The sequence below is a fragment of the Melopsittacus undulatus genome, chromosome 2 (genome assembly GCF_012275295.1).
Source record: "Melopsittacus undulatus isolate bMelUnd1 chromosome 2, bMelUnd1.mat.Z, whole genome shotgun sequence".
Lineage (NCBI taxonomy): Eukaryota > Metazoa > Chordata > Aves > Psittaciformes > Psittaculidae > Melopsittacus > Melopsittacus undulatus.
The window spans coordinates 61,382,564-61,398,947 of NC_047528.1; the positions used below are offsets into that span (position 1 = coordinate 61,382,564).

General features: G+C 43.6%; 1 protein-coding gene across 4 annotated transcripts in view; it reads left to right on the forward strand.

The window, feature by feature from the left end:
• EDAR (ectodysplasin A receptor) overlaps positions 1-16,384 on the forward strand; it is a 76,236-nt gene that overhangs the window by 36,896 nt on the left and 22,956 nt on the right. For all 4 annotated transcript variants that reach the window (XM_005151348.3, XM_031051156.2, XM_031051155.2 and 1 more), the window contains exons 2-4: positions 11,908-11,976; positions 12,679-12,801; positions 13,853-14,034. In XM_005151348.3, the coding sequence (XP_005151405.1) occupies positions 11,926-11,976; positions 12,679-12,801; positions 13,853-14,034 (356 nt within the window). In that variant the 5' untranslated portion in view covers positions 11,908-11,925. The remainder of the gene's footprint in view (positions 1-11,907; positions 11,977-12,678; positions 12,802-13,852; positions 14,035-16,384) is intronic.

Genomic DNA, 16,384 nt, shown 5'->3' on the forward strand with positions numbered 1-16,384 from the left:
ATTAAATTAAACATTGGTGGGGCAGCGTTAGATCTGCTCACAGGTGGTTTACGGGGAGGATAATTCACATCCCATTCTAAAACTGCAGCACAAAAGAGTGCTGTCTCAAAATACCTCCTTTCTCAGCAAGTAATGCAGTCAGACAGAGCAAAAGGTCTTCAGCTGCCTGTGGATGACACTTCACTTCTCAGACCTTCTAAAGGGAGCCATAGGAAGTTGTCACTTTTAAAAATAGCCAAATCCAAAATGTTTCAGGGCTGACAAGGTGTTACACATAGCTATTAAAGCAGCTGGAAGGAGCTACATTTTCTCACTACAACATCCCTCATCATCTGGTAAGAAAATGTGGCACCCTATGGTTTGTAACAGAAAAGATTATGTTTATTTGGTCATCTTGAATGTTTCTGGAGACAACTTTAAACCCTGTCACTGGCTCCTTGTCTTCAGACTTCTCAGGATTGTCACTGCTTCTCAGAGGTCCTTTTCCTATCATCATTTAGTTTTCCCTACATTAACATGGAATATTGAAAACTGGGGTTCGGTTCACACTCACAGTCAGACTCTTGGCATGTCTAAAGACTCTTTTATCAAAAAACAGTTTTAGATGAATATAAATATTAAAAATGCATACAACTAAATATCTAGATGGTAGGAATCAAGACCATAAGACCACGACGTTCACTATGATTTTAATTCTCTTGTAGTGCTATCATCATTTTTCTTGTAGTTCTCTGATACATTTTTATCACATCACCTCTGTGTCAGGACAGGGTAATGCTTCTGAAACCACATCTCCACTTTTTCTTGTGCTTGTATCACTGGAATGGGATGAGGCAATAGATGTTCATACACATGATAAAAATATCTTTCTCTGCTCACAGCGTAGTTGGGTTGTAGCACCATAAAAGGCATCTGAATCAGCTACATGACCAGTTAATGGAGGAGGGGATGTGTGGAGAAGAAATATAACGCCAGTGTGAAATACAATTGTGTTTGGAAAGAACATGTAAGCTAGGCTTGGCAGAGCTCAAGTCAGGAGTAGGCAGCAGCCTGCTCAGGTAACTGGGGTGGCAGTCATGAACATCCTCATAGTACACGTGGAAAAAGCAGTGTCTGGCATCCCACAAGCAGAAAGAGTATAGCTTCCTTTCTGTATAGATATTTTCCAAACACCCTGTAGGCTTGCATTCCAGATCATTAATTTGCCAGCCTGAACTTCCTCCTTTGCCTGTGCCTTCTGTGGTGCTTGCTGTTAGGTCAGCAGGTGGCAAAGTCTGACCCTCAGACACTGCGGGGTGTTCAGAAGCTTGTGAAATGCTTTCCAGTTACCTCAGTTCCCAGGATACAGACATCCAAGCTGAGACACCAGCATGAGGCAGCTCCATGTCTCTCCTGGCAGGAGACTTGCTAAGCTACCTGCAGCAAGCAGCCCCTGACACAACTGGCCCCTTCTCTCAAATGGGTGCTAGCAACATGCTCCGTCTCCCACTCAGCTTCCACAAGCTCCTCTCCTTCATCAGACTCCTCTCACAGGTGGAGAGGACTTGGGCCAGTTAGACTCACGGTCATTCATCCTTCCTGTGTCCTGCCTTGCTGCTTGCCTCGTCATGGTTTCAGCACTCAGGTGTAGGGCCTGTGGGGTGGGAAGCCTGGTTTTGTAACACTTTTGGCTGGTGGTACCCTAAGCCTGAAAATATTCTCCTATCCCCATCTACTCTTAGGGTTAATAGCTACAGTTCAGTGGTTTTTGCACAAGAAACGTGACTGTGTCTCCTGTAAAATCATAGGAGAAATAGACATTGCACAAATTAGATGTGCAGTACAATACAAGGTGGGTAGGTCATAACCCTAAGTTATCCTTGGCAGGAAGCTTTAATTCCTAAAAGAGCAAGTGCCGTGGGCTGTCTGGACTTCAATAAAGCATTTCACACTAATATGCATAAGAAACATGGGATAGGTAAAACAGGTAAAAACATGAGCAAGCAGAAAGCTATGGACAGGTCATGTCAGAAGAGCAATTGCTGAATTGAAAGCTCCTGATTCTTCTCTCAAAACCAGTGTTATTTGAGTATCATGGGCTGCAAGTTGCAATCAGAATTGGCTGAGCATGCCAAGATGGAAGGCTGAAATGGACAGCGTGCAGTCACAAGGTTGCTGCTTCATGGGAAGGTCAAGTGGTTACTCATGCAAGCTTTCATCTTGCATAGCACTGCTGTTAGTGGTGTCTCAAAGTTCTCATGATGTGTGTGGTGATGGTGGGAGAACAGGCGTGGAAAGAGAAGTGATATCTTTGATTAGACCAACTGATAGACCTAGGAAAAAATAAACTTCTCAGGCCTGCTTCCTTCAGCAAGCCCAGAAAGCAACAGTAAAAGCCATGCTAACTGCAAGGTAGAAGCCTTGAATCAGTCTTGCTATGCTAATCAATCCCACCATATGAGAGAAAAAGGTGGCTAACACCTGTGGAACATGGGGGGGTGTTACTTGGGAGCAAAGGGATAGGCTGTAAAGTCTTTCAGAGGGGGGGAAAGAAGAGAGGGGGAAGGAAAAAACAAGATCATTAGCACCTGTGTTATATTTTTAAATACATTATTACATTTCTGGTATTTTGTAATTAACCCAAGTTAATTGCGAGCGCTTGGCTTGCACATTTCCAGCCCAGAGGATAACCAGTTTTTAAAACTAGCTTGCTCCCTTGAAAGGCTCAGCTTGACATAAGCTATGAAGGGGTTTATCAGATAAGGTACCACTAGGCTTAATGTGCTCCTTAATTAGGAATGTAAACACATTCATTAAAAAAAGAAAATAAATGAGAGCCTCAGAGGAATTATGAAGAGATTTTATGATTATTGACTCGAAAGAGAAAGTATTCCAACTGAGAAAGCCATTTCTTCCTCCTTCTCTAGGAGTGCAGGCAACCCACTTTCTAATTGCAACCCTACGCGGCACATTAAGCACAGAGATATCCCTCCACTGGGATATTATCTGAGATTTGGGATAACCAGGCTGAACAAAGATGTAAGGGACAGTCAGCCTCTCCGAGGGTGTGTGGGTATAAATAGATGTGTTTGTGTACACATGCTTGCCTGTAAACATGCAATTTCTACAGGCATGTTGATGTAGTGGGCTGTGACTTCAGCAGCTATTAGCCAAGGTGGTGGTTGTTCCTCCTCTTGCCTGTACGCGTGGTGGTTGGCATAAATAGCAGCCCCAGCAGGTCATAGCTTGCAACTACCCACAGATATGAAGGATTTGGTTGCTGGGGCATGTTCCTCTCTCTGGCATTGGACTGGGAGCTGTCTTTTGGCCTCTACACCCTTGGTGTCCCCCTGGGGGGACCCACTCCTGCAAGACGGGTGGTGGATGGAGAACATGGGAGGGCTGCTCCCATGTACCACCCTGCATCCCCCTGCTTGGGGCACAGCGGTCCAAAACACTGGCTGGTGCTTTGGCCACCCCACACTGTGCCCCCCAGCTGCCTCTCCCCTCGGGCATCTCCCGGCACGGCGCCTGCTCACTGTGTGGCCCCTATTCCCAGCAGAGAACTTCCCCTCCCTGTGCTCCCCCTCTTACTGCTCTTCCCAACAATGATGGCCCAGGCAGCTTGGGATGTAGTTTTGAATTTAAATGCGGCCAGCCTTCAGTCTACAAAAATAATAAATCCCCTTCAAACAGAGTTATGTAAAAAGTAGAATAATTAAAAACCTAATGTTTGTTGGCAGCTTATGTATCCTTTTGTCTGCAATACAGAGGCCTGTTGACAAACAAGAGGCTTTTCTGGGACTCTAAAATCAAGTACCGAAGTATAAATGGCCACCACCTAATACTGACTTCCTTACATTTGCCAAACACAGTGAAACTGTGCACTCTTGCTTAATGCACTTATACAGGGAAAGTCTGTGGCCATGAGCCTCCCAGTGCTGCAGTGGAGTGACCTGCTCAGGGGTACCTTCAAAGGTGTCACCATACTTTGTGGCAGCCCCCTCCCGCAGCACCGCAGCTGCTATTCACTGTGCCTATAAGATGCAGTAATTCAGATGTTTTCATGTAAACCATGGAAAAAACAGAATTGTGTATTGACCTCTCTAACAATTTTCTGGCTTTTAGGCTGAGAAATGCAAATGTGCTGTGGAGCTAAGAGCAGACATTATTGATGCTCACCATGGGACTTCTATTCTATTACAATTTCAATATATTCTGTTGATGGTTACTGTAGAATTTCACCTCATTTCTTTCCTGCAAAATCTTTCTAAATTTCTCCACCTCTGTCCTTTCCTTCAACCATTATTGTATTAAAATGATGTCAATCTCTGCACAGTGCTAAAACTCCCAAATACTGTGAAGTTTGAAGGTACTTGGAGTTTCAGACACTTAATAATGGAAGCCAAGACTCAGACTGTTCTTGTTATCTGTCATCTAGAAAGCATAAAAGCCAGTAAAAAGACAAAGATGTTTAAAAAGCATCATTGTTGATTTGTCATTTGTATTTTCCTAAATAAGCTTTTAATTTTCTGCTCCGAATGGAAATATTGTCTTAGGAACTAAGGAGAGCTGCTGAATCTAAAATGAGCTGGTTTAGTAACAGCAGTTTTACCTTGCCCCTGGAAGCAAAATGTGAAAAAGAAGTTTCCTCTCCCTGAGGTAGGGGCAGATGGGGAAACTTCTTAGGAAGCAGTGGTGGAGAAAACACCAAGATGATGCAGTACCAGGGTGACCCCATAAATACTGAACGACTGTGTTGCTGCTCATTAATTCTCAACTTAGAATTATTAGGCTTGGGAGTCTAACATGCTCATTTGCAGTTTTTCATGGTGATGTAAGATTCATCTTCCAGCTATTTCCATGGAAAACTCGGGGGCCCTCCAGCAGTTGCAAGCTGGCAGTGGGGCAAGCTCACCTGGAGGAGCTTGAGGAGCAGGAGCTCTCAAGCAAGAGCTCTCCGGGGGAAAATGGGGCACAGCCCTGACGTGCCTCCAGCACACTGCTGCTACCACCAGTGCCAGTGCTTCTTAAATGAAAGCTCAGGCCCTCCTGAAACAAACAAGTAAGCAGGCAAACCAGAAGGAATAACACTCCAGCTGTAGCACTTCCCGACAGACATTAGGAGGGGCTGAAAATAACAGGGAAGTCTTCGTGTAAATCACCTTAGAAAAAAATTTATTGAAGGAGAGATGGAAAACAAGCCTCTCTCACTGAGGAAAAATCCTTACGGGGACCTGCCAAACAGTCAAAACTTTTTTCCCCGTTACAAATATGAGGTTTCTGGTTTACTTATTTTTTTTTAATTGTGCGTCAGAACAAATCCCAGATTTTCTTTTATTTATTTTTTTTAATTATAGAAAACAAAAGAGATCACATGACTTTGCCTTTTGACTGGGGGAGGTACAAGTCCCTGCTCACATTTTTGCCCTAATGAGTATCTTCTTGTTTGTATAAAGCAGCACCAACCACAGCAGCCTCCATGGCAGGAGGTCATGACTGCCTTTTCCCTTCTGCATCACTTCCCCACCAAATTACCAGCCTTTCTAGTGGGAACATCACTGAAGTGGATGTGTGGCAATAGAAGGTTTCATGATCAACAAATTACCATTTTCCTGCTAAAAAAACCAGCCCATGCTCACTCCCTTCATACCTCCGCAAGCACTTAGGCAGCACTGAGGGAGGTTTGCCCGCAAGCTATGTGCCCTGGGAGGCCTCTGGATGCAGTGGAGACCACCATGCTCCTCCAACAGCCCTGGCCTGGCAGCACCTGGCCTGGGTTTTGGATACCGCTAACAGATAAGACCAACATCAGCCTACAGGGAGGCCGAACTGGGGACATGTCAGTAACAAGGGGTTGGTGGGCCACTGGGTCAAGCTGTGGTCCTGCACCACAGCTGGCTGTGGGTGCAGGGAGACCCCAGGGTCCCCTTGGCCCTTGCACCTCTTTAGTGCCCCCATTTATGCAGAAATGCACACCAGCCACACAAAGTGTGATGGAAAGAACCTTTCCTTCTTTATTGCTTTTGCTTTGTTTCTCTATTGTGGCCTCTTTTTCTTTCCCTGCAAGCTTCTTCAGAAAGCTGATGGCCTGTCTACATGACAGCCAACACATGTCTTTATATAAAGTGAGAAAACAGGTTCAAATAAGGATTTGCAGGTGTAGTTTCCAGATAAGGGAGTCTGTAAGAGATGGATAGATCTACATTAGGCTTGATTGCCCCCACATCCTCAGCACACAGTGCCCCCATTAACAAATTAAAGAATCACTTAAGTCCACTCTTGTCAATGCAACTCCCACTGGAAAGAAATCTTGTTTCTGTGCCCAAGCAATGAATTACTTTTCTGATGGATTGCCAGATCACAGGGGCAATTCAAGTTTTATGTGTCGCTTGAGCTGTTCTCACTTCTGTTTGATGTTTCAGGTAAAAGGAAGAATGGACTGCTATCATTTTAACACTTTTTACATCTCTCTCTGAAGTAATTCTTAAGGTACTTGCAAGGTCAAAGTGATAAAAACCAGATATGGGAAACAGCGTAGTTCGTGTTGTTCTACAAATGTAATATTGTTCTGTGCAAAATTTTTCACAACAATAAAAACTGTAACCAAGGCTACAAAATAGTTTTCTTCATCATCTCTATTTCCATTTGCTTATACTTCTCTAAGTTGAAGCTCCCCCTTGCCACCATTGTCACTCAGTGATGGGCTCAGAGAGCCCTCTTTCCTCCTGAAACTAAAACTCAAACCGCATCTTTTTTCACAAAACCAGAGCCAGACTGAGCTCTGTTGTCAAACTCTGAAACTTGTGAGGTTCTGCAATGAGGATTATATGCTTGTCTTAGTTAAGAAGGGTTTAGCAGCGTTGGGAGCATACAGACATTTTCTACTGAGCCCATGCAAATATCTGTGATAATCTGTGGAGAAGGTAGTTCATGAGGTTCCTCTCCTAAACCTGGGAACTTGGGGCAAGCACTGGGTTTGTTGGTGGCACCTATGAAGTACATACAGACTGCCTATGTTTATTTAAGTGAAAGTGTTTGTCTTGCATTCTGCTATTTTTAGTGGTGGCGATCTTGGATGTGGATTCATGATCAAAAATGCCCCAGGGAGACCTTTTTAGAGCCTTTCAGTACTTCAGACATGCCTATAAGAATGATGGGGAGAGACTTTTTAGTAGGGCTTGTAGCAATAGGAGAATGGTAATGGTTTTAAACTAAAAGAGGGGAGATTTAAACTGGATATAAGGAAGAAATTTTTTTACACAATGACTGCTGTTGGAACTAGATGATCTTAAGGTAATTTCCAACCCTAACTATTCTAGGATTCTATCATTCTATGGTGAAACACTGGAACAGGTTGCGCAGGTAAGTGGTAGATGCTCCATCCCTTGCAATGTTCAAGGCCAGTCTGGATGTGGTTCTGAGCAACCTGGTCTAGTTGAAGATGTTCCCTGCTCACTGCAGGGGGGTTGGACCACACGACCTTTGAAGGTCCCTTCCAACATGAACTATTCTATGATTCTATGAAATAGAAATATCAAATAGTGAAATTGTCTGAGACAGCAGTTGTACCTTTGCCTTTTACAAAGTCAAGTTCTATGTCCTTGAAGCATACCTGCATCAGTGATGAAACTGAAGGAAAGCAGAGACACCAAAAAAACCCTGCCTCTCTGCAACATTAAGGCACACATATTTCTGTGCTTCAACCCATGTGTTTGTTTTCTTCCTTTTTTCAAACTTATTTTTAAAAAACAAGAAGTCTATGATAGGAAATTATCTGTTGCACTGTGTTAATTGCTGAAGCCACAGAATTAAAATAAATACCTAAGGTAGGCCATTGAAAGTCACAAGCTTTCATGAGCTTTAGCTTAGACCACCAGCAGTGGTAGCCTCATTGTTTGCATATTTCCAATATTTACTCCATTTATTCATGGATACTGTAAGTACCATGGCAGCACTACCTTATAATCTAAGTAAATTATAAAATCCAAGGGCTGAGTACCATGAATTATGCTTTTTCTCTTTTAGACAGCGTGAATAAATAATTTTCTGTTTGGTGATTTATTTATGTATCATAGAAACACAGAATCATGGAATAGTTAGGATTGGAAAGGACCTTAAGATCATCAAGTTCCAACCCCCCTGCCATGGGCAGGGGCACCTCACACTAAACCATATCACCCAAGGTTTCATCCAGCCTGGTCTTGAACACTGCCAGGGATTGAGCATTCACCACTTCCATGCGAACCCATTCCAGTGCCTCATCACCCTTACAGTAAAGAATTTCTTCCTTATATCCAATCTAAACCTCTGCTGTTTAAGTTTGAACCCATTACCTCTTGTCCTATCACTACAGTCCCTAATGAAGAGTCCCTCACCAGCATCCCTGTAGGCCCCCTTCAGATACTGGAAGGCTGCTATGAGGTCTCCATGCAGCCTTCTCTTCTCCAGGCTGAACAGCCCCAACTTTCTCAGCCTGTCTTCATATGGGAGGTGCTCCAGTCCCTTGACCATCCTCGTGGCCCTCCTCTGGACTTGTTCTAACAGTTCCATGTCCTTTTTTATGTTGAGGACACCAGAACTGCACACAATACTCCAAGTGAGGTCTGACGAGAGCAGAGTAGAGGGGCAGGATCACCTCCTTTGACCTGCTGGTCACACTCCTTTTGATGCAGCCCAGGATACGGTTGGCTTTCTGGGCTGTGAGCGCACACTGAAGCTGGCTCATGTTCATTTTCTCATTGACCAACACCCCCAAGTCCTTCTCCACAGGGCTGCTCTGAATCTCTTCACTACCCATTTATATCTGCCAGTTTTTGGTAAGAAACTACCAACACTGTCTAGAAGGGACTTTCATCTGGGAGGAGCGATATTGAAGAAATAGGGTCTCAGCATCTCTTTTCCCATTCCCTCAGGCCAAATTTGTCAGTCTTCAGGAGAGAAGATGAAACAAGGACACTCTAGCATTTCTTGCTGCAGTTGCCACTGGGAAAATAGTCTTCCTTTCCCTGTCAGCTTGTGTATATATGACTTCTGTGTATATTTTTAACAGCTATTAACAAATATGCCCGAAAGGCAAATATGGCTGTAATTAGCAACCCCCTCTAGTCATGATGAGGCTTGCTGCTTGTTGCACACCTGATCCACAAAGACATTAGGTCTGTGTTTTACACCTCCTCTCTGGAGACACCCACACAGCCTAAACAAAAACATCAGGATTTGTAGATGAGCTGCAGAGATCCCAAATTGCTTAAGAGTGATCCCATGGTCCCAGCAAAACCACACGTCCAGCTGCTTCCTGCTTACCATTATATGCCATCCCAGGGAGAGTCATTTTCTTTAGTCAGAGCATGGCAGAATACAAAGAAAAAGTGCAGCATCTGTTAATTCATTAAGAACTATTTGCTTTTAATGATTAGGGGCCACAAAAACTGGTCACTCTTTTTCCTGCTTCTTGGCAGATGCTGCCTGATTGTCCAAGCTTTGGATGTTTTCATCAATAACAGCTAGAGACAAAAGTGATCTTAGCATTAGAAGATCCCTTGCTTTGTGAATGGGATTAATGCCTGACAGATAATATAGCACAGGTATAAATTAACATGCCTGAAAATAGACAGCAAGCCCAAGATCTGCCTGGCATATCTTGGTATATAGCTTCAGATATCACCCCTGCTAAGGAGGTATCTATAGCCCTACTGCCAGAAGCCTCCTGCATCTGCCTTCCCCACTCTTGTGTTAGAAAATTCATGTTTTGGTTTTTAACTCCAAAGCAGGGGAGGGAAAAAAAGGAAGAAGGAAAAACAAAACCCCAGAAAATAACACTGCCAGTTTATGGCACTGCACTTATTTAGGGGGATGAATAATTACATTTAACTTTTTGGTACTCCAATTTGGGGGGAAAATCTCCCCTAGAGTTCTAATCTGGCCATATTCAGCACTTTGAACTGGCTTTTTCCAGTTAAAAAAGTATTTCCCATAAGCTTGACATATTGCTGTGTATAATGATGGAATGCAGGGGGAAAAAGTGTATGTTTACATATAAAATATACCCCCACATGCACATTTATATTGAGATGGAAAAATATTTTATTTATATATGTATAACTTGACACTTTCAACGTTTTATGTAAATAAATGCCAAATGCCAAATGGATGGAGAAGATTGTATTATACATTAATGGGCTACAATTCTTCATTTCCATTTTTCAAATCTGTCTATGATTGCATACAAGTACCTCAAACAGCAAACATCTGCATGGCTTGAAAGCAACTGAAGCATGTTTTTATTGTAAAACATGTTCTTACTGTAAAGTTTTAGATTCAAGCTTTCCTAGTGAAATTCTTGGTCCTGAGCAGTCTCAGATCTGTTTTATAATGAAAACAACAATTTTGCAGTATCAGTGGGGACACAGACATAATTATATTCATATTTAAAGTCTAACAAGCTCTTTTATAATTAGGGTTCAGTTTAACAGACATATGCGTTAAGACTGTACCTTTGGAACTTTTCCAAGCAACTGCACTGTCACAGACAAAGCCTTTGTCGAACTTACATGTTTGACAGTTTATACAATTACATTACTATTTTCCGCCTCTTACCTCTATATTTGGTACAATTTAGCTCCGATTCTCTTTTGTTTCTAGGTTTCAAACTTCAATTTCCTGCAGAAATTAATATACTTATAATTCAGGTTGTCCACCCACCCACCCAGCTACCTGTCTCAGCTAGCCCAGTTGCTGGAAGGAACGTATAAAGCAAGTTCATAGCTTGATGCTGGAGTGATATAATCTTTGCTTAATCTACTTAGTGTTTAAAAATGTAAATGTTAGCAGCTATCGCCAATACTGGAGCACTGCTCTCATGTAGGTTGTATCCTCAAACGTGGCACAAAGCTGTAATTGTACTCTTCTGGGAGACTAAAAGCCTTGCAGTGTCTGAGACCTGAAAAATTTAAAGAGCAGTTTACATCTGCTAGGACCAAAGTGTTGCAACTGTATCTCAAACATTTGCAATTTGAAGCAGTAAAATCCCTAGGGCATATTATGTGCTGTAATAATACCATTAAATATGTTGTATCATGCTAACGAAACAATTTGTGCCTCCTTTTCCTGTCTCTTTTTTCCCCTTAGAAAGAAATACAGTACATGAATATGCAACATTAGTTCTTAGTCAAAATAATTCTTTTGAATAAATGAAATAAATTAGCACATGTGTTTATAACAGATATTGCAGCCTTTCTTTTCCCTAACTATTGTAATAGCATTTCAGATATAAAATTTGGATTCTTCCTGGGGTCTAACCTTTTAAATCTGCAGTTTGCTTATCAAGAACAAAAAGCAGCCTTTGCTTCCTACAGAAAAAGGCAGCTGTGGGCTTTCTTGGTGGATCTGCAGGACCCGGCAAGGAAAGTATAGCCCAGCGTGCCAGCTGCCTGTGCTGCTTGCCATCAGCTCACTCCCTGGCTCTGCTTTTGGCTTCTCCACCTACATCTTTCCAGACAAATCTAGTCTAGTGGGGTTAAGCACTAAGTGGTGTGGACACAAGCCAGGCTACCGATCCCCAGCCCTCTTTCATTTAGGAGTCGAGACAGCACTTATTTCCTCTGTGGGAGGATTTCCCAGTGAGCCAAGAAGTGCCAGAGCTCAGAGCTGGTTCCTCATCTTTCACAGACTTTTATAACTGTTGCAAGACCAGACTCCCTCATGCCATCAGTCTTCTCAAAGAGAAGAAAGAGATGTGCAGTAAGGGTATGTAGCACGCCTCTGTGTGTGAGTGCACGTGCACATCTCCCCCGCTCTTTGTTTAGACCTCTGGGTATCACCGCCATGTAACCTTTGCTCTGCTTATGAGTCCTTCTGTTCTTATTTTGGCAACGCACACAGATATTTACTTATGTTCATAAACAATCACCAATTCTGTCTTTTCAGGTGAAGTATCAAGAGAGCATGGCTCACCTGGGTGAATGTAAATGGACTCACGTGTTCCCTTTCCTGGTGGTAGGTATTTATGTGCATATACGTCTCCCCAGTGTACAAAGATAACTGCTTAGGCCTTTGCAAACATCTGTGAAGAGCCGTGGCACAGCCACAGACAACTTAGGAACTGAACCCTGAGGCAGTCATTGGTTTCCACTCAATAAAACACTGGGGCATGTGCTGCTTAAACTGAGGCTGCAAGGGAGGAGGGGAAGGAGAAGGACTCAAAATGAAGCAGAAACAGAAGGCACTGGAAGTGCTGATGAGCCTAGGTGTCACCTGAAGCACAGCCCTATCATAGTTGAGGTCCAAGGCAGCACATTATAATTGTCCCTTGCAGTCACATTTGTGAAGGCTCATTAGAGCTGGGAAGGGTGAGGGTGTAAACTCAGGCATTTGCTGTGCAGAAGAGTGTGAGAATTAATGGGTCCAGAATCATGGCATTCAGCATTGTGAGGAGTGGTTTTGCCAACAAGCAGGAGCACCAGTGCTCCGAGAAACTCTTAGAAGGACCAGGTTACTGAAAACTGTATCTGCCTCCATCCCACATAGTGGCATCACTTCTGTTTCTGAGCTTTAGGGATGCTTCATTCAGCAGTGCTGGTCCTGTTGCCTTCTGAGCCACGGCAGCTGAGCAAGGGAGGGGGGACAAAGCTTGGGAGACAAGGGCAGTGGACGTGACGAGTGGAAGTGACGGTGCTGTGGGATGCTCTCTGATGACAGGTCTCCCTGGTGTACTCTGCCAGCGCTGAATACTCCAACTGCGGTGAGAACGAGTACTACAACCAGACCACTGGCATGTGCCACGACTGCCCCAAGTGTGAGCCGGGTGAAGAGCCCTACATGGTAATTTCAGCTTCTTCTGCTGGTAGGGGAACACATATCCAGCACCAAATGCAAAAACAAATGCTTTGTTAAATGGTGGTAGTATATGGATAGGAGAGAAAATGGGTATGGACAGAAATGCTTAAGCATTACCCCTGCAAGAATGTCATGGGAACAGTGCGCCTCGCATGTCTCATCCCAGGAGCAGCCTGTCAAAAGCAATATTGTAGAAGTTGTAAGGTAAAAGTTTCACACACACTCACTTCCAGTCCATTCTCATCTCAATAGTTATTTACAATCTGATGCTCTGTTCTGGCGTGGTGTGATGAATAGGTCGGTCTGCTGTGCTTGCTGGCCCCCCACATCGAGGATTTAATTTTGCTCTCCTGCTAAGAAATTTTGGCACTAAAAGAACTTGGATGCTTCTGCAACTTTTTAAATTACAGTTCCTAAGTCACCATTTGATTTACAGCAGATAATTGTTGCTTATTAAAAAAAAAAAAAATTACTGAAGTCATGTTTGGTTTTAATGGGATAAACATCCGACTGCAAGAATTCCGCGCAGTTGGTAGTCCTGAACAAGTACATTTGAATAGTAACCAGTTGGTTTTAGTTTTGTTTAATCTGAACGCAATGTTCAGCTGGGACATGTGAGTTCAGAGGTTACGAAATCTCATCTGAACATTGTCTTTTGTGCTGTTCCCTCTGGGCTCTCCTAGCATGAAAGCAAGATTGCTGATATCCCTGCTGTAGCCATGCTTCCCCTGTAATCTTCTTCTCTGCTCTTCAATTTTCAGTTCACTTTCTATCTGAGCAGCAGCTGAAATTTACTTCCATGGCTTGCTGGAATATGATATAAATAGCTATGGGGGGGCACTTTCAAGGAGTACAATGCTCTGGTTCCCCTTTTTCCTCTCCAGCACACAGCTGGAGACACTAAGGTACCAAATGACAGACTTCTTTCCCTTAACTTTGTGCCACAAAGCCAACGGGCCAGGCTATGAACATTTCCCTTTGCTAGAAGCATGTGTGCAGCACAAGCCTGCCTGTCAGTGACTTTGTGTTGTTGCAGACATGTGGGTACGGCACCAAAGATGAGGACTACGGCTGCATCCCCTGCCCTTCAGAGAAGTTCTCCAGAGGAGGTTACCAGATATGCAGGCGGCACAAAGACTGCGAGGGGTTTTTCCGAGCCACAGTTTTGACACCTGGTGATCAGGAGAATGATGCTGAGTGCGGTCCTTGTCTCCCAGGGTAAGGACTTAACCACAGACCTTTGCTCTACACAAAGCACTGCAAAATACCTTTCTGATGTCAAAATCCCTGACAGCCTCTCTTCATGTCCTAGCTGACTGTAGGTATGATACTCGTGAATTGTGCTTTTCAATCTCTGTAAAGCAAGACATTTAATGTTTCAAAAGCACCAGTGAATTCAGTAGATCAGAAGATAACAGTAACCTTACTGAAATCTCGCTGAAAAAACAACTAGAAACAAGAAAAACTGAAACTTCTCCTCTCTAGAAGTGGAAAGGGAGCAGCTCATGTACCCTAGCACAGGTGTGCAGTGCCATTTTAGACACTGTCAGAAAGCCAGCTTGGCTTCCAGCTGTGGTTTCAGATGGCCACCTCATAAGTCTTGCATCCTATGAACAACCTCCATGAAGATGCCTTGGATGCCCCATAGGGTCCATGCTAGCACTATGGTATGTTTAGGAACATAAAATTTCTCTTCTCCAGATGTGACCAGCTGGCAGATCTGTCAGTAGTTAACAGCATTAGCTAACATAGCTATTAGGTAAGATTTAGCAAGGCATTTAGTCTCTCAGGGCCCTTTCTAACCAGCAGAAAGGGGTCTTAAGAGCTGCTAGTATGGCATGTGTGCTGTTGTTCAGAATGACAACAAATTCCAGGGAAGTTTGAAGGGGCTTAAAATTGATAGTTTTTTAGTAAGTCCATCTTTTTAACGGTTTCAAGCTCAGTATAATTCTGATAGCAATGGTGAGAAAGTGATTTATACATTGAATATGTTAACTCTATATTCCTGACTACATTGCCTTTGAAAGCCTCCAAACCCAAGCATACATTTGCTTTCTCAACACTTTTCTTTTTGTAGGTTGAGTAAATACTCTCAAACACCAGCTCACCTTACATACCTTTCCAGTTTCTGCCAGTGTGTTTCTTTGGTTTAGAGAGTAATTCCTACTGACATTTGGCTTTTGTGCAGTTTGCAGATGCTGAATAACCCACACTACTTAAAGGGCAGGAAACTCTGTTAAAGAGGCCCCACAAGCTTCCAGGTTTATTGTATCAGTGAGCCTGTGTGAAATTTTCACAGTTTACAAACAAAACGAAGGACTTGTCTAGCTGCCAGCTGAACAGACTGATGATGTGATTTGAAAAGAGCTCCCTCTTGACTTCCCCTCATACATCATAAAGAGCAAGAAAGTTAAATAGTGGCCAAAGTCGCTGTTTTGCAATTTCTGTGGAGACTAATGGGGTCACTCAGGTGGGAGTGGGGTGCTCGCTGAAAATAATCAGCTTGCACAGCTGGCGCTTGGGGAGTAATCTCAAAACATCGTGTTTGCACAGGTGTAACCTGTAGCAGAAACTGGCCTGCCCGAGTCTGGCTGTGTGCCGCTCTCTGTGTGACTCCCAGGTCCTGGGATGATTTGGCAAAGCCAGCAGTTAAGGAGAAACACCCTCTTACTCTGAGCACGAAGACATGAAATTCTCAGGATGAACTCAATGCGGGCTAAGACAAGCTCTGGAGCTTCCTCAACTCCCTGCACTATTTAGAGACCCCAGAGGCTGCTCCTGTGTGATGGTGGGGGAAGCCCAGTGTCAGGGCAGAGAACTGTCAAGTAGTGCTGGCTGCCCATCAACCCTTCCTCATTGCCCCAGTGGCACAAGGACAGTCGCATGCCTGGGTGAGTGGCAGCTGGCAGAGTGCTCCCTTCCTTGGGCACTAAACCTCAAAGAGCTCCTGAGTCAATGGGAGAGAAAAAATAAGGTTTCCATTTGCAGAGTACAGTGATTCCATAAGGCAGTGCAGACCTTCCCAAGGTAACAGTCCACATGCTGCGATCTATATTTAGGGGCATCTCATCCCTTCGCTATTTTTCACCAGCTCAGTAAAGCAGCCTAAGGAAAAGATGAGCAAAGACATTCTGACCTTAAGTTTTTTAGAAAAAACACCACTGAACTGGCAGCCTTTTCCCAGTGGCTAAAAGTGCCTTTCTTTGTCATTTGCCTTAAAATTGGTGCTGGATAATTAGATATTCTTCCTTCTATTTTTTCAGTTACTTATAATTAAAGGGAAGGGAGACTGTCAGTACGAGAGCACAGATCACCCACTGCTTCTCAGTGTACTGGTTCCCTTTCATATGACATAGGAATAAAGCTATTTGTCATGCTCACGAGAAGGATGCAGGACTGTAGCTGGGGAAGAATTTAAAGGCTTAGGTCCAAAGCTGTGATTCTCAAAAACAAAGTTCATCTGCCAGTGAACGCTGGAGGCATCTGAAGTACCTAACCTCCTGGGACAGTGCTTCATTCTCTGCTCCTGCCCAGAAGCTCCTTCATCATGGTAAATAGGATAGATCAG